Raw genomic sequence first — 26,184 nt, forward strand, 5'->3', positions numbered from 1 at the left:
CCTTGCCACTTGAGATAACTGGATTAACTTTATTCATCAACTACAAAAGGGCTGGTGTTTTGTTCCAAACGGATAGTCAGGAGGGCTGAGACCTCTAGGGACCTTTGTTGTCCCTGTCAACACTGGATGCAGCCAGGCCCCTGCTGGCCTGGTATGCACCTTGAGACTACACAGACCCAGACCCACCCTCCTGCGTGTCTGAGGGCAGAGGCCAGGGTGGTGGCCAGAGCTCCTGAATGCAAAGAATGGTTTTAGCAACCACTGCTGCTTATGGGGGCAAAAGAGTTCAAACAAAATGAGGTTCTGCCATGGCCAAGTCCTGTGGAAACACGCACTCCACGGCCCCTGTCATGCCGGGGCATTCGACGCTGGAGACCTCCTGTTACGAAGGCACCAGCGGGCAGCAGTACCTGTAAGCAGAGCCAGAGCCGGGGCGAAGGGCGAGAGGGAAGCAGCCAATGGACAACATTCGGGGGTAAGGGCCAGAGGACAAGCCGGAGCAGCTGATGGGAAAAGCTGTGGGGGCAAGGCTGGTGCAGGAATTAACACCTGCTGGTGACACTTCTGAGCTTGTTTCCTTAACTAGAAAAACAGAATTAATGACATCTACCTCACAGATGGTAGCTATGAACATTAAAGAACATGAAGCGTGAGACCCCCAGGCAGTCCTAGCTGCAGCAAATATGTCAGTGCCATGTCTCCCCTTTCCAGCCCACCCAGGGTGCAGAGGTGGCATGGGTGGTTAACAGCATGGTGACCCACGCACTGAGCGAGCACCTCCCACGTGCAAGGCATGCCAAGGCCTCACCTACATTATGGCACTGAATTTGTACAGCCCTGATGTTAGGATTTGCTTCTTGCCGTAATGAGGAAACTGAGGTTCAGAGAAAGTTGGTAACTTGCCCTGTGTCTCACAGTTGGTGGGAAAGCCCTAACTTGGAAGCCACACCTGCCTGACAAGGCAGCTGGACTCCTCGCAGCCCTACCCTGCACCCAGCTGCTGTCCAGGGCTCGAGGGCAGGCAGAGCAACAGCGTTCCCATGGCAGCACCTCCACCTGGAGGGGCTGGGCAGGGAACACAACACTGTCACCTTGGAACAAACTTTTATTTTGATGCTGGTCTGATCGGTCCATGGCCATGGGTCAGTGGTAACCAGAAACAGTTTGAAGAAGGGGAGGAGATGGGACCAGCAGTCGGGAAGCAGGAGGAAAGGATAAGGTTGGGGACAGGAAGGAGGCGAGGCTAAGGAAGGACCCAGCCAGCTGGGTGTCTGCCCCGGCTACAGAAGGAACACCCCCTGCCCATCAGCCCACCCTACACCAAGGGCTTCAGTACAGAGTTGAGTCCAGGCTGGCTGGGGCCCATGTCACCACCTATGGTCTGCAAAACCCCACCCGCCACCCATGCAGGGGCTCTTCCAGAAAGCTAAATGCTCTGTGCTGACCCTGGAGGAGTCTTTTGCATTACCCTCTATCTGCCTAACCCCACACCCCAATTAGGGTTTCCAAACCTGGGGCTCAGGCCCTTTACTGCTGTGTTCCTGTAGCAGCTGTGTTAGGGCCATGTGGTAGGGAAGGAGGGGCTCTAGTCCCAGCCTGGCTCAGAGGAACATCCCTCCACCCCAGGAACAGGAGGTGCTAGAAGACATGATCCTGAGCAGACCCAGACCACAATTTAGTAACTAGTGCCTGAGGACCCACAAAAAACCAAAGTCCATAGAGGGTGGCTCCTGGGCATGAGCAGAGGGTCCAGGCCGAGCAGGTCGGCAAAGCCAGGTGTAGCCAGGGCCAGCCCAGGCAAATACAGGATTGTCTCCATGGGAAAACCCACTAGATGTCTTTGGGTCAGAGTCTGGGGCAGGGAGAGTCCTACAATCCCACTGCCACTGGGCTCCACACATTTACAGGTCACAACAGGAGAGCTTTTGGCATTACCCGTTTGGGGGCTTAAAGGGAAAAAGAGGGAGAGAGAGAAAAGGGGAAGCCATCACTTTTTCTCTGGTAAAATCCCCGAGTCCTAAACAGGGGACTCCCTGCTCTGGCAGCAGCACTGAATCCCAGAAGCCCCTCTGCCCAGTCTGGCTCCACGGAAGGGGCTTCTGAGTGCCGAGAGGAGCAGTGAGACAGGCAAGCTGGGCTCCTTCAGCTCCTGACATCTCCTCACAGCCCTGAGGATTCTCACAGACACACATAGGCAGGCAGGCAGCTGGGCAGCCATGGAGGAGAAAACGAGAGATACTGACAGGGCCCTGGCGGTGGCACTCCTGCGCCACACACACACACACACACACACACACACACGCACGCACGCACGCACGCACAGAGAATAGAGAGAGACAGAGACATATAATAAACAGAATAAAAACTAAGGGCCCAGATGTACAAAAACCATGTGAGTGAGGAAGAAGGCAGGGAAGAGGGTGGGAGACGGTCAGTCCTCCGGGAGTCTGGCCATCTTCCTCAGCTCATAAATTACACGCCCCCTGGAAAATGGGGGTGGGGCAATGAGGAGGCTCTGGCTGTGGCCCTGGGGGGAGAGTGGGTGGCAGTCAGAGCTGCTCTGTCCTTCTGGTGGAGCAGTGGCCAGAGTGTGAGGACCCCTTGGGTGGTGGGGGTGGGCTGGGTAAGATTCAGCATCCGCTGGCAGGAGTCACACAGGCCCCCTGGGACTTCACCTTGTGGCGCTGGCCCCCTCGTCGCCGGCCCCCACTGCTGGGCTTCGGCTGAAAGAGAAAAAGAAGGAGCTTGAGAAGCACTGGCCCATTGGGAATAGGGTAGGACAGCAGAGGGGCCAGACAGCAGGGAGAGTGGGACAGGAGAAGACAGGCCAGCAGGCAGTATTGTCCTAGCCCTTGCCCGACCCAGAATATACAAGGTGACCTTGCACGCAGTACTGCCTCTGTTGGTACAGTGGGGCAGTGCCTACCCTGCCTTACTCACAGGGCGGTGTACACATGTGATAGTGGTAGGAGGGGAGCCACTCAGAGAAACACAAAGCAGAGAAGAGATCGGCACTCACCACTGCTGACAGTGAAAAGGGAAAGGAAATGAACAAGCTGGAGAAAGGCTCAGTGGGAGACAGAAGAATGGACAGGCAGACCCTGGCAGAGCCTCCTTCTCTAAAGAGAGGATGGTAGAGAAAGACCCTGGGAGAGGGGTGCAAAAGGGCACCAGGCCTTCATCAGGCCAGGGGAGAAATTGGGGCGGGGGAGAGGGAGAGCCGGCAGGAGAGTTGTAGTGACACAGCCCAAGGCCACCTCTAATTCAGGACGTGTGCATGTTGGCATGTCAGGGAGGGGACACCAGAGGACCCTCTAGGGCAGCATCTCTCAAACCTGTTGGACTGCAGTGCACACATACATCACTGGCACACTCACACAAACATTCACTCTTGCTATGAAAGGGAAATCTTGACATTATTCTATTCCATTTCATTAAAACCAAGTGCTAGCCAGGACCAGTTAAGTTCATTTTAGGTAGGCCACACCCATGCTGTGACAAAGACTGCCTTACAACTTACAGAAGCAAGCAGCTCTTGTTTGGATGGCATTTATGTGCCAGGTGTTGTTGAAAACACTATCTATGCCTGAGGTGCTCCTGCATGTCCCCTCCATCAAATCAGAGTAACCGCCACAGCCGCTGCCATCCTGCCTAAAGCCATGAGGGGCCCACGCTCACCTGCGGCTGGAGACTACTGGACGCAGCTGGCTGTGTAGCCCCTAGAGCGGACGCTTCATCTCCAGGTGGGGGTGCTCCTACTGCTGGCCCGCTGGACAGGCCCCCCTCTTCTCGTTTGGTCAGGTGGCCCTTTTTCGTCGACTGCATTTTAATCTGCTGGGGCTTGGAGTTCATCGGGGAGTTGTTGGTGGTCTGGAGGAGCTGCAGGAGCCAAGGGGGTGAGGACGAGGCTGGAGCTGCAGGGCAGTGGGGACGGAGAGGTCTTCCCCGCCCCTTCTCTCAGGGACTTCTCATTCCCTGGTCTTGATGGTCCAGGGTGAGGCAGGTGGCAGGAGGGCCACAACAGAAGACAGTGGGGACAGAAAGGTATTCTCATCCCCACTCAGTGGCTCAGGACTGCCATGACCCTGAGCTGCCACTCACTTCCCACCTCTGCCCAGCCCAGAAAGGCTCCATCTTGTTCTCTGCTGCAGCTGCTGTCCTTGCAGAGGAATATGTGAGCCTCTCTGCCACCCCCCACTCAGCTCAGCTGGGTCCAGCCTGCCCAGGGCCTGGCGAGTCAAGCTCAAGGCTCTCCTGCCTACTCAGCTGACCAACATGCCTCAGACCATCACCTGCAGCTCTAGCCCCAGGACCCTGCTGCTGCCCCTGTGATAAGAGTCTAGGGCAAGTTTTAATATCAGGCCTCCCAAAGAGACCAAGTGAATGTCATCAGCTGGAAACATTCAGAGTTTGGCTATCAGAAATCTTAAATCTACCACCAGTCAGGAGCACCTGACTCAAAATCTTCCCTTGTGGCCTAAGTTCAATCTCAAACAAAGCAGGGAGGAGGCCCAGTGAGTCTGTAGAGGATACTACAGTGTGTGCTACAACCTCTGCCAAATTCTCAGCCAGTCCCAGAGGCAAACAAGCCTTCAAGGACATGACCCCCACCTCCCCAACATACACGCACACACTACAGCCCCAGGGTCACCATGCATGGATGGGCCCGAGGAAGGCCATTCTGGAGGAAAAGCTAACTAAGGGAAATTCCAAGATGTCAGACAGGCTGGGCCACTTCCTCCTCCATATGGAGAAGGGGTCAAACCACTCTATCAAATGTCCCTACACAAGACCATGGGCCAGGTGTGCAGAGGGCAAAAGCTCCAGGATACACAAACAGCTCAAGCCCCAGGAGAACTCAGGCCCATAACCCCCTGCGCTGTCCAACATTCACTCCAACCAGACCCCTGCTCTAAGGGGAGATCTCAGGTGCAGCCCAGGCCAGGCCATAGGAGCCTGTGCTGGTACCTTGGAGCCTGACCCTGGCTAGGCCCAGACAATCCACCACCAGTTTCCTATGGAGGAAGGCCATGCCCCAACTGAACCTTCTCTCCTCCACGGTCAGCACCAATGCCCACAATGGGAAGCCTAGCAGCACCTCTCAGGGGGAGCAAAGAAGGAGGCACTGTCGCAACACCTCAGAAGTGGTCCAGCTCTCCCCAAACAGTGACTGTGTCTCTGTCCCTCGAAGTTAAGGAGGTTCCTCAGGGTTCCTCAAGAAGAGCCTATTGTGCTCAAGGTCACTAGAACAGGAGCCCCGTGTTGCTCTCTGGGGGCTAGTGAGGTCTGCCCCAGCCATACCTTAGTGATGGTGCCGACAGCCTTGGTGCGGCCTTCCCGGAACACCAGCCGCTGGTCTATGTGCAGGTACTCCGGAGTCTTGATGAAGCGGAAGTGTACAGTGGCCTTGTCCCCGGTACGCAGACAGTCCTTGTCCATGCTCAGAATGGTGGCCGTCTGCCTGATGCTCCCACAGTGCACTGCCAAGGGAGCTGGAGGTCAGGAAAGGCTTGAGCCACCCTGTGGCCTCAGGACAAGGGGCAGCAGCGAGTGAAAGCATGAGATACACTGGGGCTGCAGCAAGGCAGGTATCATTTCCATGGCCTGCTCCTGGCTCTGATCATGCCTCACACTCTCCCCCTCATTCCTCCAGTTAGATCCCACCCCCTCATGTCCCACTCTCAGCCCAGTGCAGACAGGGGTCCTAGTTCCTGGGCTTACAGGGCACTCTGTTTGCACATGTGCCCCCTCGTTGGACTGAGCTCCTGGGGGCAGGGCCCTTGCCCATCTACCTCATCTTTGTCCCCAGCCCCTTAGCAACACCCCTTGGCAACACACACAGCAGCATTCCCTTGCCCATCTACCTCATCTTTGTTCCCGGCCCCTTGGCAACACCCCTTGGCAACACGCACAGCAGCATTCAGCAGACACTGGCTGAAGGAATGCACGTGAAGTCCTTCAGGAGTGTTTGCAGGACTTAATAAATGCTGTGGCTCCTGGTTGGAACAGAGGGGATGGCATCACTAAACACAACAGAGACTTGCTGCTTGACTGAGGCTGCAACTATGGGGCTTGGGTCACTGGAGCACCTTTTGGGGGGAGCCAGCACAGGGGCCTCCTACCCATGGCCTGGCCTCCTACCCATGGCCTGGTAGCGTGGGCTAATCGTGGTGGGGTGGTGGAGGACGAGAATCTCAGCCTCAAACTCCCAGGAGGCTTGGGGATTCAAGCGTGGGGAAACCATCACCATGCCCTTCCGGATGGACGATCGCTTGATCTGAAAGAAAAAGGGAACCCCAGCCCTCAGGGACAATGATGTCTTCTGGTTTCACCCCCTGGTCCTGGGGACCTCCCCAACTGAGCCTGGCCCCTCACCACTGGACCATAGGCCTTCCAGGTGGCCAGCAAAAGCAGACTTAATGCTATGTGGGAAGCCTACACACTGCTATTGGGGATCAGCAAAGGTTTCATGCAAGAACTGGCATCTCAGCTGCTGGGCCTTGAAAGATGGGAGAGGAGACAAAGGCAAGCAAGCATTCAGGGGAAGGGATAGGTGAGCATGACCTAATCACTGGAGGGAAAAGACAAAGTCTCACTTTTCCTGGTTAATTTGGTTGGTAGGGAAGGCAGGTGACCCCAGAGGTAGCACTAATCCCAAGACCCAAGAGACAGAAGGCTGAATGGGAAGGGGATCTGGCACAGACCACAATGGCCCTGTGCAAAATGATCCTCTGCACAGCAGGGACACTTCTATCTGATCTCACCACTGAGCTCGGAGCACCCTGCTCAGGCACCAGAGGGAGGAACAGAGCTTAGGAGGCAAGTAGTCCTGGGTTTAAGTCCTGGCTCTAGCACTTACAAGCTGTGTGTCTTAGACACATCCTTGGGCCTCATCTGTCAACATGAAGTCAGTAATCCTTGCCTCGCAGATCAGCTAGAGAAGCTGAGTCAAGCATCTGGCCTAGAGCCTTGCATGACAGATCCCGAGTGGAGTTTTTGGTATCATCACCACTCACCTTCTTCAGCGCGAAAGATGCCGTCTGGCCCCCCCGCACCTCCTTGACAGGCATGCGCTTGCGATGGATCGATTTGACAGCAATGGACAGGAAGTTACCCAGGGGGTCTGGGCCCAGCAGCAGCGTGTCATTCAGCTTGATCAGGCCCCTCAGTGTTGTCCCCGACACCACCGTCCCCACACCCTGCCAAGGAGAAGACCCTGGCCTAGTAAGCCCATCCCCACCACAGACCAGCCCCTTGATGCCCCTGTAGGAAGTACCCACCCAGCCACCCCCTCACAGCCACTCACAGGGACAGAGTAGGTGTCATCAATCTGAAACTCAGCAGGCTCTTCCTCCTTGTAGCTGGTTCGGGGGGAGAGGAGGTTGAGGAACATCTTCAGCAGATCTAGGTTCTCGCCTGTAACATTGGAGATCTGGAATATCGGGCACATCCTAAATGGTGAGAGCAGAGGAAGGAAGGAGGAGCTCAGGTGGCCTGCATCCTGCCCTGACACAGGGTGGAGCAGCAATGGGGCTCCGGGAGCAGATGCTGCTGCTCACGACTCCACCTGCCGCCACCTAGCAAACTCCTTTCCAGCCTTGCTCCAAGGCCTTCTTCTCTTACTCAGTTTTGTCTCTGAAACCTGTCCCTTTACCACTGCCCTACTTTGGACCTCCAGACTGCTTCTTCTTCCTCAAGAAGCAGCAAGCATGTCCTCCTACACATGCTTGCTTAAAATCTTTATTTACCTTTCCACCACAGAAGACAGCGCGAATCCCTTTTCCCAAGACGTATGGCCCTTAACATTCAGGCTGGCCACCTCTGCAGATTCATTTTTCCTGTAAGTCCCAGATTCCAGCCATCCCAGAGAAACTTCTCTTCTCCTAACAGCCTGGCACTTTCCTGCCCCAGAGGGTTTGCTCACTCAGACCTTCCTTCCTGAACTCCTCCCCTCTTACCCAACTGCCAGACCCTTCTCATCCTTCAGAGCTCATCTCAAATACCACTTCTTCCATGAAACTCTTCCTGCACGAACACTCTCAACTCCTCTGAGTTCCTGGAGGGCTTTTGTGTCTCTGTTACACAGACTAGACTTGATTTTCCATCAGAGTCACCTAAATGGCCTCTATCTCGCCTATTTAGGGTGAATTAAATCCTAGAGATCAGGAATAATGTATTCCCCACAGCTCCTAGAATAGAGCCAGCACAGAACCGGCTGTGTGGACTGTGCCCCCTCTGCTGGCCAGCTGGCAGTACTGACAGAGGCGTGGGGGTGGAGGCACTGAGAAAAAGCCAAGCTGCTCTGGGTCCTGCACTGCAGACCAAGTCAGGAGGTAGATCACTCCTAAAGAGCCCCAGGCTTTGGGCGAAGAGGCAGAGTTAACAAAGCTCATCATTATCAAGAGAGTATCTCTGACCAAGAAGCTGAACACCTTGAGGACAAGGACTGCTCGAGGTAACTCTGAATCTTCAATGTCTAGGTAAGAGCCTGGCAGAGCAAGCATCCAATAAATATTTATGGAATGAAAGGATACATTAATGAGTAGATGCCAAAACTGATCTGTGACTAAAGAGCTTTTGAGGAACAAGAGTATAAAGAATTAGTAACAGTTATAAAAAATGGCTGTGTATTTATTACACACCAGCCAGGCACAGTGATAAGTGCTTTATATACATCATTTCCAGCACTCATGAGAGCCCTCTGGGGAAGGTAACATCATTTCCAGTTCACAGATAAGAACACTGAAGCTTTAGCTGAGATTCCAACCTCAGGGAGCCTGGTACCTCACAATATGAGTCACGTGATATAGCTCCTGGGCAATAATGCCAGCCTGGGAGACCTTGTGCTAAGACCAGAACCTCCAACTTCCCCCAATCTCTAAATAGTAAGAGGTGTCGTGATGTAGTGTTTTCATGAGACCTCATGTCCAAACTGACAGTCACTCTGGGCCCATCACTCGCTGTGGCTCTGCTGGCAAGGGTGCCTGCCTGGAAGTGTGTGCTCCCCACCCATTACCTCTCAGAGCTGAAGTTAGAGGCTGTAACAATCACATCATCCTTGCTCTGCACCAGCACAGGGATCTTCCGGCAGCCTGGTGACTTCAGCAGGCGCTGTAACAGCTTCAGGGTTTCTTAAAGGGTGAAATGGAACAGAATTAGGGGACACAGCCTTCTCTTTGGCCAGGCTTCCAGGGCAAGATGGGTCCACTCATTACTGATGCAAGCAGGAGACAGACAGATAGACGGACCAGTGTTAAATGCCACAATGCCTGGAGAAGCAAAAAGGAGGATCAAAACTTTGGGTGGGAACATACTAGAATAAAGAGCACAGGGCCTGTTTGCTAAGGTTCTGAGTCTGAAACCTGGTGGATTTCTCCAGAGTCCCTAGAAGACCCATGTCCTGTAAGCAAGTGACTTGAGGGGTCCCTAAGAAAAATAATATTCTTCCCAGAATGCATTGCTTCCTAGAAAAATCTCACCTGACAAAAAGGCTTTCTTGGACATTTAGAAGTATGCAGAGAGCCTTAGATGAGGCCTTCCTCTCGGACACCTCTCCACTTCTCCTCTACTATCCTCAGCAGTGAGAGAGAAAGGCACAAAGCCCTAGTCCTGCAACCCTATGTTGAAGCTTTGGTGGTAAAAGGTAATCAGACCTCTGCCCAAACTTCTCCATACAGATCCAGTTTAGCTGGGAGAGCCCAACTCCTTCTGCCTGGGGTCATCTGAAAAGAGGTGCCAGATTAGGGATCTCAAGGATCCTGCATTTGGAATCAGAAGGAACAAAGATAATTCCAGGCTGTGCTCAGACCAAAAGCTAAACAGGGGAGGAAGAAGCAGAAGATTCTGGGCTAAAGCCTTGGCAGCAGACTACTAAGGAAATACAGTGGGTGACAGCCCCAATCAGAGTGGCTATTGCTAGCTGCAGGCTTCACTTACCTTGCAGGATGTTGGCAGGACACATGTCAATCTTGGTGACTACCACAAACACAGGTACATTGAGTGCCAGTGCCAAGCCCAAGTGCTCCTTGGTCATCCCCACGATGCCAGCATTACTGCCCACCTACCCCAACACAGAAAGGAACTGTCAGGACAAAGGAGACAGAGATTGCTGCTGGGTGGACACAGGGACTTAAAGAAGGCTGTGGATGAAAGTTGGGCTGGGCACAAATCACTGTAGCCCCTGACTCAATGATACAAGCTATAAAAACCTGAGGAGACTTGTAACAATAAAAAAGACGACCCAGACAGTCTGGGAAAACAACTGATTCATGCCTGGCCTTCAGTCTCCTCATCTGTAAAATGAGGGGATAACAATACCCACTTCAGAGGGTTACTTGAGGTTTAAATGCCATAACATACATGAAAGGTCCAGCACACAACCAGCATGACCTAGGTGTTCAAGCAATGACAGCTGTTATTACTGTTACTATTTCTTCCAGTAACAATAAGTGTTTTTAAATATTATCATAAGGACTGGTTAAATAAATTAAGGTACATTTACAAGATGTATCACACAAAAGAAAGAAACTCTTATTTACTGATATGGAATAATCACCAAGATATATCTTTAACGGGGAAAAAAGCAAGGTATATATGTTATGCTACCATAAAAAGAAGTGAGTGGTGAGTAGAGCATGGCTTGAAAAATGCAGCTTAAGACATCCAGGGAACATCTGAGATAATATAACTACAGACTAGATATTGGAGGATATTAGGGAACTATTATTCATTTTCTTGGCTGCAATAATAGGAGGAGGCAGTCCCTACTTTCAGGATGTTGAAATATGTGGGGGCAAAGAGTTACAATGTCTACAATCTACTTTCAAATGATGCATCCAAAAAAACTCCCAAACTAAATATATATGCACATATGTACCCATCACATATACACATAATTAAGGCGAAATGTTAATGGGGCTGAATCTAAGTAGTGGGTTTGTGGTATTCATTATATTATTCTTTTAACTTTTCTGAATGTTTCAAATTAGAGGGAGAGACACTATACACATTGGTGTTAGAGTACAAAATGTCTCTGGCAGGTACACAAAAAAACTGGAAATACCAGTCGCCTCCAGGAGGAAACTGGACAGAGATAGAAGGTTCACTATAAGCTCTTTGGTACCTTTTTATTCTTGTACCATATGAATGCATTAGTTACTAAAACAAAATACAATTATAAAGAAAAATTGCCATGACGTGTTTCTATAGTGCTTTATCCATTCCAGAGTGTCTCCACTGAGATGCTCACTTGATCATCACAGCTCTCAGGTGAGTCACTGAGACAGCTGGCCTGCCACTGACACAGCTGGCCTGTGCCTGTGTTCCCTTTTTCCCACACAAGGACACCTCCACAATCTTCCTCCTGGTTCTTCCCATTCCCTTCGACCACCTTTCCAATCCAAGCCAGACTTGCTATTGCTCTTCCCAACCTGGACAAGAAAGTGCTCTCTCCCTGCTGTCTAAAAATGTGAAATATTTTTTCCTGGAAATCAATTGTCATGAAAAAATAATGAAATATTTGATTATTTTATATAGAAATTTAAGTATTTGGATCACAGCCTAAAACTCAGATAATCTGTATGTAACCTTCCATCTATGGTGAAAACACTTCCATTAATTCGTCATGCTCACTGTAGTTCAAGAGCCAACAAGAATATTCATACCATATGTTCTGCCTCTCTTTACCACTCTCTACTTTGGGGAGAATTTGCTTGAGAACCTGTGTTTGGGAAGTCACTTGATCAAGTTTGCTATGAACAGATGCTTATGTTTACTACACTTATTAATCCAGGCAGCCGAAGGAATTGGGAAATGCGGAAGGGCTTTAGGCAGGACTTACCAAGGGAAAACTCGCTCAGCTGCACACATGCACTTTTACTCTCTCCCTTTCCCTTCTTCCCTCCTCCTTCCACCCTCCATGAAAGCCACGGAGCTGTGCTCTGACAGGTTGTGGGCCTCACCACACTCATGCTCCATCCAGGGACACAAAGGCAAGCTTAGCAACATGATCCAACACAGAGCCCTCTGCTAACTTTCCCTCCAGTTAATCTACTTGATGAAATGCTTAAAAATTTCATCCCATTAGACTGTAAGCTCTTCAAGATCCCCCGCACAGCCGCAGCCTTCTTCACTGCTGTCGCATCAGGCCTAGCACAGTTCCAGGCACCAGGAGCCTCCTGACAGGGGCTGTGCACTGGCTGGTCCTCCTCCAAAGCTCTAGAAGAGGCCACCTCTCAGGCTCTCTTGACTGCTGCCCGAGCCTCCTGTAGCACTCTCCTCCTCTTCTTCCCCAAGCCTCCCTCTCTGAGGGTACTACAGGTGCCACCTCCTCAGAGCAGCCAATCCCTCTGGAGAAGCATTTCTGAAGGTAGCAAGCCAGCCCCAGGAGAAACCCTCCTCTATGCCTACCCAAAACATAAGAGAGGTCTGCAATGGCACCTGGTTTTTACCAAGGGGATCACTTCCTGGTGTAATATCAAAGGGGAGAGCAAGGTTCACACCCAGAGGAGACTGCAAGCTTAGAGGACTGGGCACCTCTGCAAAACATGCCACCCTTACACAGTGTCAAAGCCCCAAACCAACAGGCTTCAGTCTCAGAACAATTTCAAACAATCACACATAACCACCCTCCCCACAGCAGCCCTGCTGAAGCCTCCCCTCCCCAGGAGCGCCTTCCACTCACCATGAGCATGCAGAAGTCAGGCAAATGGCCAGTCATGCCAAAGACAGTGGTCTTCAGGTACTTCTCATGGCCAGCCAAGTCAATGAAGGTAATAACCTTAGTGGACTTCTCACAAATCTTTGTCCACTCCAGGCTGCCACCGTGGCTGTCGGGCTTGTTCACCACATTGCCTTCGCTGTCAAAGCCCAGAATGTCGTTGCCCACACTGCTAGTGCGCCCAGATTCAATCTCATGTTTGTGGCGGAAGAGTTTCTGACGGGCAAAGCCTCGGCCATTGTCCAGCTCCCCATGCGTCAAGACCCCCAGAAGAGTGCTTTTGCCGGCATCCACGTTGCCCACTACTGCTACCCTGTGTGTACATGAACCCATATATCCGTGTGAGAGTTAGAGGATGAGCAAAGTGAAGACACAACTCAGAACCCCAGTAACTGGATCCGGCAGTCCAGGCTCACCCTGAGCCCTTCCATCTCACTGCTCTTCCTACCCAAAGATGAGCACATTGGGGATGTTCCTGGAACTGTATCCAGGGAGTAGAGTTATTCAGGAGGAACTGGGCTCCCACAATGGCTATCTCCCTTAATTCCCATTACTTTGCCCCACACTGCCAGGAAGTGCCCAAAGCTACGACAGGCACAAAAGGCCTCCTACATTACCTTAGTTTTCCAGCCTCACAGGCTGATGGGAAAGTAAATGTTGCCCACACAGAATGTATCGCTGGCCCCTCTCCTGCTCCTCCCAAAGGGAAATACTCAGGGCTAGGGAAGTACGGAAACAGAGAATGGAGCTATCATGTCCCTGGACGTTCTTTCCACGCCTCAGGAAGGGAAAGGAAGGAAGGGGTGGTGCTGACACTTCAAGTGTCACAGGCTCAATCACCCTTCTCTGCGAAGAATGGGGACCCGTGAACCAATCTGAAGCCTCCTCACCTGACCTCCAGGAAGTCATTGTCTCCAACTCGTTTCCGGACCAGGTAATCACGCACCCGGCCCCCAGCTTCTTGACGTTCCCGCAGGAGGATGACATCGGCCTCTATCTGTTCTGCCATGCTCTTCACTGTGGCATAGGAGGCCTCCATGTCAGCTTCACTCAGCCCATACTCAGTCCCATCTGGTGACAAGAGCCCAGACATCAGCAGGAGAGGTGGTCCTGACCAACAAGCCAGCCAGTCAACCCCTCCTAACAAAGGCCCTGCCCTGCTGGGAACTGGAGAGGAACATGGTGTTCTCTACCTGAGAGAAAACTTGGGTACACACAGTTAAAACATGACAGTGCCACAGGCTTCATTGTTGTCACTCACCAACAATCACTGACTGAGGCTCTTCTAGGTCTTATGCCAAGCCTCATGCTGGGTACTGGAACTACAGGTGCCCCTAGCGAGCTCACAGTCCAGCAGGAGAGATAGGAAATTAATTAATTGCAATATAGCTTGAGTGTTGTACTATAGAAATGCGCAAAGAGAACACAAAGCACTGCCTACAGAAGCTCAAGGCAGCTCTGCCTGGGGCTGATGCCAAGCTGGGTCTCCAGGTGTGAGAAATGAGCCTGCAGAGGAAGGGGGAAGGACATCCTAGCCAGAGCGCAAAGCATGGAGCATGGCAGATTGTGGCACCTTCAAAGACAAGGAAGCAGCTCAGCACGCTGGGGAACAGGCTGGGTGATGTGGAGTGGGGGGAGACCACATGAGAGGTGGATGCAGGTATGGCAGACAGACAGCAGACAGCAGCAAGACACCTTTTGTACCAGGCAGTGAGAAGCTTGGAGGGTTAGGGAGGGAAGGAACATGATCACACCGCCACGGGTTAGAAAAATCTCCTGGAGAGCAGTACAGAGTGTGCACTGGCAAGCGAGAGACCAGAGAAGGAGAGCCCAGTTGGAAGTAATTCTAATAATCTAGGCAAGAGATAATGAGGACAAGAAGATGGAGGAAAATGGGGAAGGATTTAATAATTAGTTTTAACTAAGGTGGTTAGGTGAAATGTCCAGCAAACAGCTGGAAAAATGAGTTTGAATTCAGGATGAGGAAGGCAGGCAGATGGAAGGAAGGACCAACCCATCAGTTATTGAGCACCTACTATATGACAACCCCATCAGGTGCTTTCTAAGTTGTCAGATTTAATTCCCACAATCACTCCCTCAGCTGTTCCCCCAGCTGTCCTGTCTCCAAGAGTGCCTTGTTCCTTCCCTAGGCTAACCTAGGTGACCTTCTTCTTTTTCATCACCTCCAAAGACCTTGCAGCACCAAGTATTCTTGTCTTCTCTTCCTCCTCCTACAAATAAGCTTGAGCTCCTAAACTAAGCAAAGGAAAATTACCCCTGCCTTGCCCCTGTGTTTCTGCAGAGCTACCATCTCCTCTGTACCTCCTTTCACCATCAAACATTTCAAGCACAACTGACACGTTATTTCTCTACCACCTATTCCCTGAGAATTTGACCACTCTAGGAGAAACTGCAGTTTTCACATGTTACCAGTGGCCTTCTAACCACTCTATGTTCTCTGCTTGACTCCAACAGCATTCGGCACTACTGATCACCCTGCCGCCTTTCCTTCCCTGGGACTTCCCTCCCACCCTGCTCGCCCATCACCTGACCGGCTCCTGATGCCACCCACCCTCTGTCCCCCTTCTCCTGTCCCTGAATGCCAGTCTTCTTCAGTAGTCTGTCAGTTGCCCTCTTTTCTTTCCTCTACATTTTCTCCTTGTTCATCTTGCTCTATGGCTTCAATCATTTCTACCATCACTCTATTCCTGGAGCACCAGACTGAATTTCCAATTGCTTGGATATCTCCTAAAAGTCCAATATCCAAACTCAGCCACCACATCCTCCTTTAAATAATGCAAAACCTAACAATGTTAATAAGGCATTTAGTCCTCACTATAACCTTATGAGGTAGGTATCACTGTTCTATTTACAGCAGGGTAAACAGAACCCAGAGAGGGATCAAAGCTGGGATGGAGTAGAGGGGCCATGTGATCAAAGGTCTTTGCGTTCCAAACCTAGAGCTCTCTTCTCTAGCAAGGGTTCCTCCTACTGTCTGACTAGTCCCTCCTCTCACCGTCCCTATTTCTGACAATACAATACCATCCTTCCAGTCACAGTTTCATCAGTCCAGTCCTGCTAATTCAGCATTCTATCTTGCCCTTCTTTCTCTGCTGTCTACCCTGTTTGCCAATCCAAAGCCACCAGCCTGATTCAGGCCCTTACTCTACCTGAATCACCACATCCCCTCCTTGATTTCCCCTGGTAAGTTCTGTCCCAGTGTAAGTGGCCTAGTCACACATATCCCCCCTACCACCCATCAGGGTTCCCTGCACAGTCCTAGCTCTACACTTTTGCTCACGGATTTCCTATCCTAGAAAACTCTTCAGCACACCTCCTATTGGCAAAATCATTCTGTCAGAGGCCCACAAATGTATGAGTCTCCCTTACATCATTTGGCACGCACTGTCATGTGCAAGAGTGTTTTGGATACATGTCCTCCTTCTCACCCATACATAGGCATCTTGAAGGCAGAGACCATATCTCAACAATTCCCTGATACCCCATGAAGGGTGTCTTTTCTATATCAAAGGGGTGTCTTTTCTGTATCAAGCCCTCAAATGTTTGTAAAATGTAAAACAACTAAACAAAGAGGGAGTGGTAGGGTTGAGGAATTTCTAAATGCATGGCCAACGGAGCTCTGAAAAGCTTCTGGGTTGGAGAAGGGCTTGTTGGAAGTGCTCCCTAGAAGGCTGGTTAAATTTGCCATTCTTGCCCTACTCCCCAATTCTATCCAACCTCCCCTGCTTCTGTGCTCTCAGGTCCTGCTCCACACCAGGGGCCATCATCAATGTCACCTTGTCCATCAGGGCTCTCGGTCAGTCACATTACCCTTCTCCAGCATGCATCGCATTCCTCACTCTGTAGGAGTGAAGACAAAGGCTGAGGAGAAAAGCCGCAGAGGTCCAATTACTAAAGGCCACATACTCAGTCATGCCCAACCCTAATCAGATTTCTATCCTGCCAGCTCACTTACCTGTCCTATATGCATTCTTCTGTTCAATGTGCTATAAAGGCTCCTCAGACTTTTAGGACAAAAGTCTAACCTTTTTGGCATGGCATTCAAGGACCCTCAGGATCTGGGTCCTCCCTCTCTGTCCAGACTCCTCTCCTGCCACTCCTAACCTCACACTCTCCACTCCCACCTTACATGATTACTTCTGGTCCACCAAATACTTCAGATTCCAATGCCTCATGACTTTGTGCATGTGAGTTTCTCTGCCCACTCACTACTGCCTCCATTTACCTGGAAAACTCCTGCTCATCCTTTAGAGTCAATTCAAGGAGAGGTTTTCTTTGAAGCCTTTCCTGATTCCCCCACCCCAAACACTTAACACTCTTCCTATGGTCCCTGAACTTTTAAGACAGTACCCGGTTCTTAGAAAGTCATGACTTAGTATTTGAGGAATGAATAGGTTCCTTTTGAAAGAAATCTCACAGTACAAATCTCACCAACTACAACCTGAGACCCTTAAAAACTAACTACTGCAACTACAATACTAGCTAACATTTATGTAGTGCCTGCTATCTGCCAAGTGATTTTCTTGAATTCTCACTTAATCTTCACTATTATACTATTATTATCTCCATTTTAAGACAAGGAAAAGACAAGGAAAAGAGTCAGTATGCAAATTCAAGCCTGACAGGATGCAGACCCTGAACAACTAGGCTATATGGCCTCCTTTTAAAATATTAACCTTAAATTAAGAATGTATACTTAAAGGGCAAATTCCTTCTCAATGCTCAGAATTTTTTACTATCTCATTTATCTGTATAAAATTTTTCTAAGGAAGGATGGGGAAGGTGTCTTTATTATCATTTTACAGAGGAAGGACGTGATAAACAGAGGTAAAGCACCAAGGAAGTCAGCGATGAAACTGGCCATTGGGGGCCTTGCATCTAGGTTAGTCCTCTGTTTGACATTCAACTTGTTTAACTAGTTATGATCTCTTTCTACCTCTAAAGAATTTCAGCAAGAAGGAGTCATTATGAATCTAACAGCATCCAATTGGTAGATGCAAGGATAATGCTTGGGTGTGTAGATGTGTTAATGAATGTCTGACATCTTCTCATGCTCTGCCATGGGTTAATTAGCTGTGAGTTGCCAAGGCATGGTAAAATTCACTGAGTTCACATTAAAAGATAAGGGGAATATTAAGAATCTTGGTCTACAAAGAACAGTCTCAACACTTGTCAAAATTGACCTATATGTAGTTTCTGAAATTCTACAAGCATTAAGTGATCTTTGAGTGGTTCATCTTATTACAGCAGGTGACATGCACACCAGACATGAAAGCTTTCAAAAGACTATCAGTGATCTAGTCGCAGGAACGGAATGGCTTTTTCTGAACCTGACACTTATTGCTGCCTCTATAGCACTTGACAATGCTGATCAACTCCCTTTCTCAAAATGCAACCTCTTGGTGTGCCTATCTCTCTGACCATGCCGTCTTAGCTTATAGGTGATAAGACCTACAATTAGGGAGGTGGCAGCAAGGATGGGATGAAAAGGATAGATATGAAAGACATTTAAGGCCCATAATTTAAGAATAGACATGTAAGGAGGGAGATCAAACCCTTCTTCCTTGTATCACTCTTGTAGCATTTCTAAATATTGTTTTCTAGTGAAGTTATTGAGTATATGTGCATGTATTTCCTCCTTGGGGCCGGGGCCAGATTTCAAATATCCAAAAGAGCTTTGCAACAGTATCAAGCCTTAGAAGATACTTAACAGATATGTGTCAAATAGTTAAAAAATGATTTTGAGACTTCCTCAACTTCAACTCAGACTACAAAAGAATTATTACCTGGCTTTACAAAGCCTACATTCAGCAAAGAAAACTGTTCTTTTAATGATGCATCCAGGCCCACTCTGGGCTTCCTACAAAGATGAGAGAGACAAGTGCTAGTATGGGCTAGATTCATAATCATTAATAATTCCAGCTATCGGCCGGGCGCGGTGGCTCACGCCTGTAATCCTAGCTCTCTGGGAGGCCGAGGCGGGCGGATTGCTCAACGTCAGGAGTTCAAAACCAGCCTGAGCAAGAGCGAGACCTCGTCTCTACTATAAATAGAAAGAAACTAATTGGCCAACTGATATATATATAAAAAATTAGCCGGGCATGGTGGCGCATGCCTGTAGTCCCAGCTACTCGGGAGGCTGAGACAGAAGGATCGCTCGAGCCCAGGAGTTTGAGGTTGCTGTGAGCTAGGCTGACGCCACGGCACTCACTCTAGCCTGGGCAACAAAGCGAGACTCTGTCTCAAAAAAAAAAAAAAAAAAAAAAAATTCCAGCTATCATTTCAGCAAAGATAATGTCACCATGAAGATAAGGGTCAGTCGGCCTTATCTGAGGGTATAAGGAGCAACCAGGGTAAAAAAGCCCAAGATATAATCTGGAATTCTGTCGGGGGTTGCCTTCCTCTAAAACAGAGGCTCCATTACAATAAACAAACAGGTTGGAGAACAATAACCAGTCCTTCCAGAATGGTTACAAGCCTAGTGTCTGCCAGAATCCAGTGGGAAGAGAAGAGGATGTCTGTTATTACAGAGATCCAGACTAAATGGTCAGTGTGGACTGGGGCAAGGAGCCTGACTAAAGAGAGAAATTCTGGAAATCTTTTCCTTGCTGACATTGAGGTCCTCTGTTAAGCAGAAAATAAGTTGCAATGGGATCTGTAAACAGGTTTGGAAGGGAAGACCTGGAGCTGCCCAGGGCAGACTTAATTCTAGACCCAACTGACTGGCTCTATTACCTTGGATAAGAAGTTCCCTTGTTTTGTGCATCATTTCCTTTTATGCAAATGTAGAAAAGAAGCATCTGTAAAACTGCTTGGAAAGTAAACCTTTAAATCAAGCATATTATAACCACTAAGGTGGGAATTAACACTCACTTTGTACTTTGATGTCCTCCAAACAGTTCTACAGATATTAAAGAATCACTGCAACTGAGATACATGAGTAAAAAGTTGAAAAAGGGAAAATACACTCTAAAGAATTTTTTAAAAATAAAGTGAAAGGAAAACTATGCTCACCTGATCCCTGCCCAATGACATATATGGTCTCTCCGCATCCCTCGTCCATCCTCTCCCACATCTGCCGAAGTAGGCTGTCATACTGCTCTGATGTAGGGCTCACTAGAACCAGCTAGAAAAGAAACCAACAGCCTTAGGACCACACTTACTGGAATGGCTTAACAGCCAACACTGATCAATAGCCTAACCAAAGACACTGACTGAACCTCACAGCACCCTAATCTAAAATAGCTATGTAGCCCCTCATACCCTCTCTGCCTCTTCTTAAATAGCCTTTGAGCCTAAAGCCTGATATAAGCTATATGATATTCTAAAGTACATATGTCTGAGCCACAACCCACAATAAGGAGGGTGTGAGCTAATGCCTCCTGCTGCTTAATAGGAGGGGCAGGACCAAAAACGACTGAGAAACTGGCATTGTGTGTAGAAACTGAAGAGCACTGCTTTACATCTACATGCCAAAGTCTACCTGCAGTTGGCATCTGGAAACTCAGAGGACAAAGATCTCATATGGCACCATGTCCTCCACCCACAGGCCAATGGCTCCCAGAATAACAAAAGAAATCGGTTCCATCTTGCCTTAGCTATCTTGATTATTTGGGAATGAAAATTCCCTGCATAACTCATCTTAATCAACAAAACACCATTACCACTATGTGAGTAATTAGCACCATCACTTTGCAAATCTCTGCCAATAACATTAAAGCATCAACCACTTATTTGGGAAGGCCATTTACAAATAGGCATGTCCAGACCCTATTCTCTAACCACTCCTGTGTGACCTTGGACAAAGAACTTAATCTAAGTCTCAGTTTTTCAACATACAAAATGGAGATAATTCTACCTGCATCCTAAGGCCACTGTAAAGACCAAATATAACAACATGTAAAGCACCCAGTCCACACCTCAATAAGCAGTAACTACAAACTTTTCTTCATCCAATCATGCCTAGAAAAACCTCCTTGGATGTAACTAGCCACCACTGTTCACTAAACTGTTTCTCCTTTTGGAAACTCTCGGAACCTTAGGTCCTCACATTTCATTGTAGTAAGTGAACAAACTTCTAGCTTCTGATCTTTTCCTCAGGAATTAATTTATTCAACCCACCCCCTTCTCTCCCTCCACATCATCAGTTCTTCTTTTCAATAGCATCAATATATATATACACATAGCTTCTCAATTTCAAAATTGTGAGGACTTCCCCAGTACGTGATGAAGTAACACTTCCCAATCCAGGAACATTAAATAAACTTGTCAGGAAATGAAGGTACTACCCTCTCTGCAACTCTGCCCTGTAATTTCTTACTGTGTTTCTTGAGCACCTTGACCACGTACTGACATCCAGCTCCTCTGCTTTTGAGTTAGGTGCACAATCTTATCACCTCCTGAGTTGACTCATCAGGGCTTATAATTGTAACCTGGATGCTGCCTGGGTCTTTTACATCATGTCACCTTGCCTCTCACATTTTCCCTGGCCAGCCAGCCCTCTCTCTGAGCTTGGCCACCCTCATTATGGCATTAGAGGCTCCAGACAGGACCACTGTGACAAGCAGGAGCTGGCTGGCTTCTACGTGCTCAGCTGAGACAAGAGGGACAATGAGCAACTGAGACAAGAGGGAAAATGAGCAGTTGAAAATAGTTTGCTTAGGTTGCAGGGAAGGTTCTCTCCAGTTTAAGGCCAAGTTTCATGCAATTTGCCACCATAAACTATGAAAGGTCATAAACATTTTCAAAGCTGGATAAAATCTATACCATAACCATCCTGCAACAGGTAGATGGTAGTATCTGTGTTCTATCTTACATCTGCTTTTATTTAATCTGCACAGGTAATTATCGACTATCCAGTTCACTTCAAGCATTTACTGAGTCTCTAGTGTGTATCAAGCACTAGGTGTCTTAATATACATTTCTAATTTTGATATTGGATCTGTACTTTCTTAAAATGAGGTCGCTGGAGAACTGAGAGGTTAAGAAACTTTCCCAAGGTCACACAGCCTTTTAATGGCAGGGCAGGAAAGGGTACCATCCCTCTCTAACTCCCAAGTTGGCAGTCTTTCCTCAAGCAATGTTAAGCACCTTTAAAACACCAGTAACATCTTATACTTACTTTTTTATTCCCCACAATGACAAGCAGATGGTGAGCCCTTCATCCCTGCCTATTTTGTTGACAGCTCAGAAGACACAATTTAAAATGTCCTTCATTATTACACACATACAAGATTAGGTTCCACTCCCAGAATGGCGAGATTATGGGTCCTCCCATCTTTCCTTTTTGTTTTGGGTGGACTTGCAAAGTAGATATTCTTCAGACATGCTTCTCCCCAACTGAGCGACTACTTTCTGTTTCCTTTCCCCGAGTCCAGGAAGAGGCTCGGCTGCCACCCCAGCCCTCCTCTCCGACTGCCAGTCTTCCCTAGCATCCCGCCCGCTGCCCAAGCCCAAGCCGCTTCGACCCTCAGCTGTCCCGCGCGGTGCGGGGAGAGGACCACTCTCGGTCTCGGGTCTCCTCACAAGCGGGGACCCGAGGAAGGGGGAGGGGACACCCGCGGGGACAGGGACCGCGCGGAGCGCTGCCGGCGTCGCGCGCCCCCGTTCCACGTGGCGGAGCCGAGGGGTAGTGATCTCCGCGGGGGGCGGGGGGCCGGGTTGGCGCGGCGGGGAAACCAGGCGGTAGCGTAGGACTCTGGGGGCGGCCCCTCGCGCAGCGAGCCCCGGCGAGTCCCAGAGACCGGCAGGTGGGCGGGCTCGGCCAAGCGCCCCCGCCCCGCCCCCTCCCTCGCGGACCGGCCCGCCGCGGGCCCCGCGGTCGCCCCGGAGACGGCTCGGCCCGCCGCCCGCTCCCCTCAGCGCCCGCCGCCGCCGCCAGGGCCTACCTTGCTGGTGAGGTCCAGCTCCGGCTCGCCGTTGAGCGCCTCGCTGTCCTCGCTGCAGTCCGAGTCGAAGCCGCCGTGGAGTCGGGCGGCGGCCGCCGCGGCCCTGGCCGCCCCCGGGGAGCTGGGCTCGGGGGCGAACATTGAGGCCGGAACCGGCGAGTCCATCGGGGAGCGACTCCGCTCCGCCGCCATCTTTAATAACTTAGGCTAATTCGCAGCCGGCTTCCCTCCCTCCTTGGCTCATTTGACTAATCTATGCGTGGCCCCGCCCCTCCTGTATCAGAATAATTTATGCGAAGCTTCTCCAGCCGCGTAAGCGGACGACACGTATCTCCAGCTAAGAAACAATCGACCGGGCCTCTCAGCCACCAATCGCTGGAGCCCTCTCAAGCACCTAATGAATAATTAATGAGGCCCAAACCCCAACAACAAATGCCTGAGACGTCACGCGCCTGGATCCCAGCTTGGAGGGAGGCCGTACGGAGTCCAAGCTACCCGCCCGGAGCCTTCCCACCAACTGGAGCAGAGCGTGACTGACAGAACAACTACCCAATGAGGAGCGAAATGCACAATTTCTCCTCACCGCCCTGTCACTCTCGTTTCTAGAGGCGGTGCTCAGCTTCCAAAGCGTACTGCAAAATCCTCGGTGCAGAGAGCCTTCCGATGACGGACGGGGTTAGGACCCAATCTAGTCATCGGATGGTCCCGCGCCTTGGCCGCGGCTCAAGAAGATAGTAAACTGCAAAATGAGCCTCCCACTCTATTCCATGACTGAGGCAGTCACTGGAACACCGATGTCCGACGTGCTGGCATGCTCCAGGCAACTTTAATAGTAGGATCGATGCTGTATTATTTCAAGAGTTGTAATACCATAGCAGCCAGAGAAGGCAATAATTAAATGCTGGCCTTAGGGAGAATTCTCCACTCACTGGTTTTGCGGAGAGAGCAATTATACTAGCAAAAAAACAGAAGCAAGCAGCTAAAATAAAAGCCAAAACACCTCAACTACATTTGTGGTGAACAGCTGAGCCTTGATCCAGGGTCTGTAGATTATTTTTCCAGTGTCATTAGCTGTGGAAAGCCCCAACCCCAAACCACCATTAGCACAAGTTTTAGTGTCTTGAATTCCTGTTTCAAAAGTCTGAAAAGTGTAGACCTTCAATGCTAGGGGAAATTAGGGATTAAGCAAGGTCTAAAAGTGTTGGCCCTGGCCACTAGTCCCAGGCAGCAAGCAAGAAAGAATAGCCATTTGAAAAGGTAAGGTAGCCAAGACTTAGGGTTTGGACCACAGGATTTAGTGAGCAAGAGGCAGGATTTAAATGGCTTTCAGTTTCAGGGATATGCCTGAAAGAGGCAGTCTTCTTGTTCCTGTTTTCAACTACTCTCAAGTCCTATTTGCACAAACTCAGCTGGAAATCTTGGACAAGAAGTATCAACTCCAAGATCTTGATAAAATTCTTCTTATGTGGTTTTTTCTTTTTTCCTGGCTAAATTGCTTGCCACCATCCTATATACACCTCTATCCAGTCCCATGAGGTAGTTAAGATATTAAAATCTTGGTTCGATAGAAAAGGCAAATATCAAGGCATTGTATTCTACAATAATAGTTGTGATATTTCAAAATACATACTTGATCTTCACCTGAATTTCATGACATACAGTTCCTAAAATCATAGGAATCTTCTGAGAGATGAGTGTTTTAGTTGACTGATGGCCGGGGCCCCTAGTTTCAGGATGGGTGCTGGTCACCAGAAAGATCTAGCCATGATTAAAGGGTTGGGACTTTCAGTTCCATCCAACTTCCAGAGAGAGGAGAGGGAACTGAAGGTTACATTCATCAGTGGCCAATGATTTAATCAAACATGCCTACATAATGAAGCTTCCATAAACACCCAAAAGAACTGAGTTGGGGGGTGAAGGGCTTTCAGATAGCAGAACATGTGGAGGTTCCCTGAGGGTGGCATGCCCAGAGAAGGCATGGAAGCCCCCCACCCCCCCTTCCCCTATGCATCTCTTCTATCTGGCTGCTCATCTGTGTTCTTTGTAATATCCTTTACAATAAGCTGGTAAACATAATGAAAGTGTTTCCCTAAGTTCTATGAACTGGCATAGAAAATTAATTGAACCCAAGGAGGCAGTCACGGGAAATCCAATTTATAGCTGGTCTGTCATAAGTTCTGGAGGCCTGGACTTGCAACTGGCTTCTGAAATGGGGTGAGGAAGCAGTCTTGTGGGATTGAGCCCTTAACCTATAGGATCTGATGCCATCTCCAAGTGGACAGTGTCAGAATTGAATTTAACTGAATTAGAGGACACTCAGCTTGTTGGTGTCTGCTGCAGAATTGATTGGCTGCTGGTGGGGAGAAATCCACACATATTTTGGTGACCCAAGTTTTGTGTCACACTGAGAGCAGTGAATAGGAATAGCACAATCTGGCAAGCTAGCCAGGTTGATATTTAGCATCTTATCAACTGGCTCTACCAAAAAGAGTTCAAGTTCAGAATGTGCCTGATATACTACAAAACATGCCCTTCTCACTATAGCCCCCTACCCAGAAAAGACCTTCTCAGAGTAGGTGTTTCTTGAATGGGGAAATTTAAAATAACATTTTAGACAGGGAATTCCCTATCCATCTTTACATATTTCTTCAGAAAGATTAGAGCCTAAGTTCAAATTCTGTACTCAGTACATACAGGATCTACATATTGTATGTGACCTCAAACAAATTAACGTCTGAGCTTCAGTTTTCTCCTCTAAAAACATGAAGTACCTAATAGGATACTGAACAGTAAATGAGCTAAAATACATAGAGCACTTAGAACACTGCTTGCTGCACAGCAAGCCCTCAGTAACTAACCATAAATATAACCATAGCCCGCAGGTAGGCTTACAAATTGTAAAAGTTTAATGTAATTCAAAAGTCTGGACGGAGGCACAGGTGCTACCACGTGGTAAACACTCAAGCACATTAAATGGTAACACTGTTGAGTGCAACGGACATGAGAAGCAGGGTCAAAAAAATTACTAATGGGAAGTGCGATTTCTTATATTTTTTCCAATTTTATGAACAAAACCCAAAAGGAGGGCAGCTAACGTACCCACACGCCCTGAAAGAGGCAAAAAATTAAATCCACATGAGACTGCAAGTTTTCCCTTCTTCCGACACACACAATGCGCTTAGACAGACCTTGAGAAAACGCAGGGAAAGCTCAGTGACAGCCACCGTGAGAAGAGTGGGGAGCCTCAAGGGAAGACGGCAGTAGTTTGTGTGTACTGAACCGAAATATCACACCAAGAAAAGTGAAATAGGACCCTCCTTTCCACTTGAAATGTGACTCCCTGAGAGGCACTTACCCCCGTAGCTGCCTGGACAGTGCGGGGCGGTCGGGCCCACTAACCGAGAGTATTTGCGCCCGACCGCATAGGGCTTTGAAGTCACCTGGCCAATGGCACGCCAGACAAACACAAAACGGCCAAGGCAGAAGTAGCGGCAGCGCTCTGCCGAGAAGCCCGGCCCAGAGAGGGGAGGGGAGTGCCGCGACAGGCAGCCGCTGGCC

General features: G+C 49.3%; 1 protein-coding gene across 2 annotated transcripts; it reads right to left on the reverse strand.

Annotated features, from left to right (window-relative positions):
- Positions 1-6: 6 nt before the first annotated feature.
- GTPBP1 (GTP binding protein 1) lies at positions 7-26,184 on the reverse strand. Of its 2 annotated transcripts, XM_012741743.2 has the most exons (12): positions 22,627-26,184; positions 19,754-19,865; positions 13,609-13,789; positions 12,683-13,031; positions 9,937-10,060; positions 9,017-9,131; positions 7,307-7,451; positions 7,017-7,199; positions 6,142-6,277; positions 5,302-5,480; positions 3,679-3,879; positions 7-2,723 (listed from the first exon to the last, which is right to left on the reverse strand). In XM_012741743.2, the coding sequence occupies exons 1-12, from the start codon at positions 22,816-22,818 to the stop codon at positions 2,631-2,633; spliced, it is 2,010 nt and encodes a 669-aa protein (XP_012597197.1). In that variant the 5' UTR covers positions 22,819-26,184; the 3' UTR covers positions 7-2,630. The 2 variants fall into 2 exon arrangements, with proteins under 2 accessions (XP_012597197.1, XP_075863099.1); XM_076006984.1 differs by lacking the exon at positions 7-2,723 and having other exon boundaries at positions 3,742-3,879; positions 6,123-6,277.

This window comes from Microcebus murinus, chromosome 10 (genome assembly GCF_040939455.1).
Source record: "Microcebus murinus isolate Inina chromosome 10, M.murinus_Inina_mat1.0, whole genome shotgun sequence".
In the NCBI taxonomy this organism is placed as follows: domain Eukaryota; kingdom Metazoa; phylum Chordata; class Mammalia; order Primates; family Cheirogaleidae; genus Microcebus; species Microcebus murinus.

Bases quoted from the DNA above. Each gene is read 5' to 3' on its own strand.
- GTPBP1 (XM_012741743.2), bottom strand. From the start codon at position 22,818: ATGGCGGCGGAGCGGAGTCGCTCCCCGATGGACTCGCCGGTTCCGGCC. The intron at 7,452-9,016 runs GTAATGGGTGGG...CTCACCATTTAG, and splicing joins TCTAACTTCAGCTCTGAGAG to GATGTGCCCGATATTCCAGA. The intron at 2,724-3,678 runs GTGAGCGTGGGC...TTTCTCTTTCAG, and splicing joins CCAGTAGTCTCCAGCCGCAG to CCGAAGCCCAGCAGTGGGGG.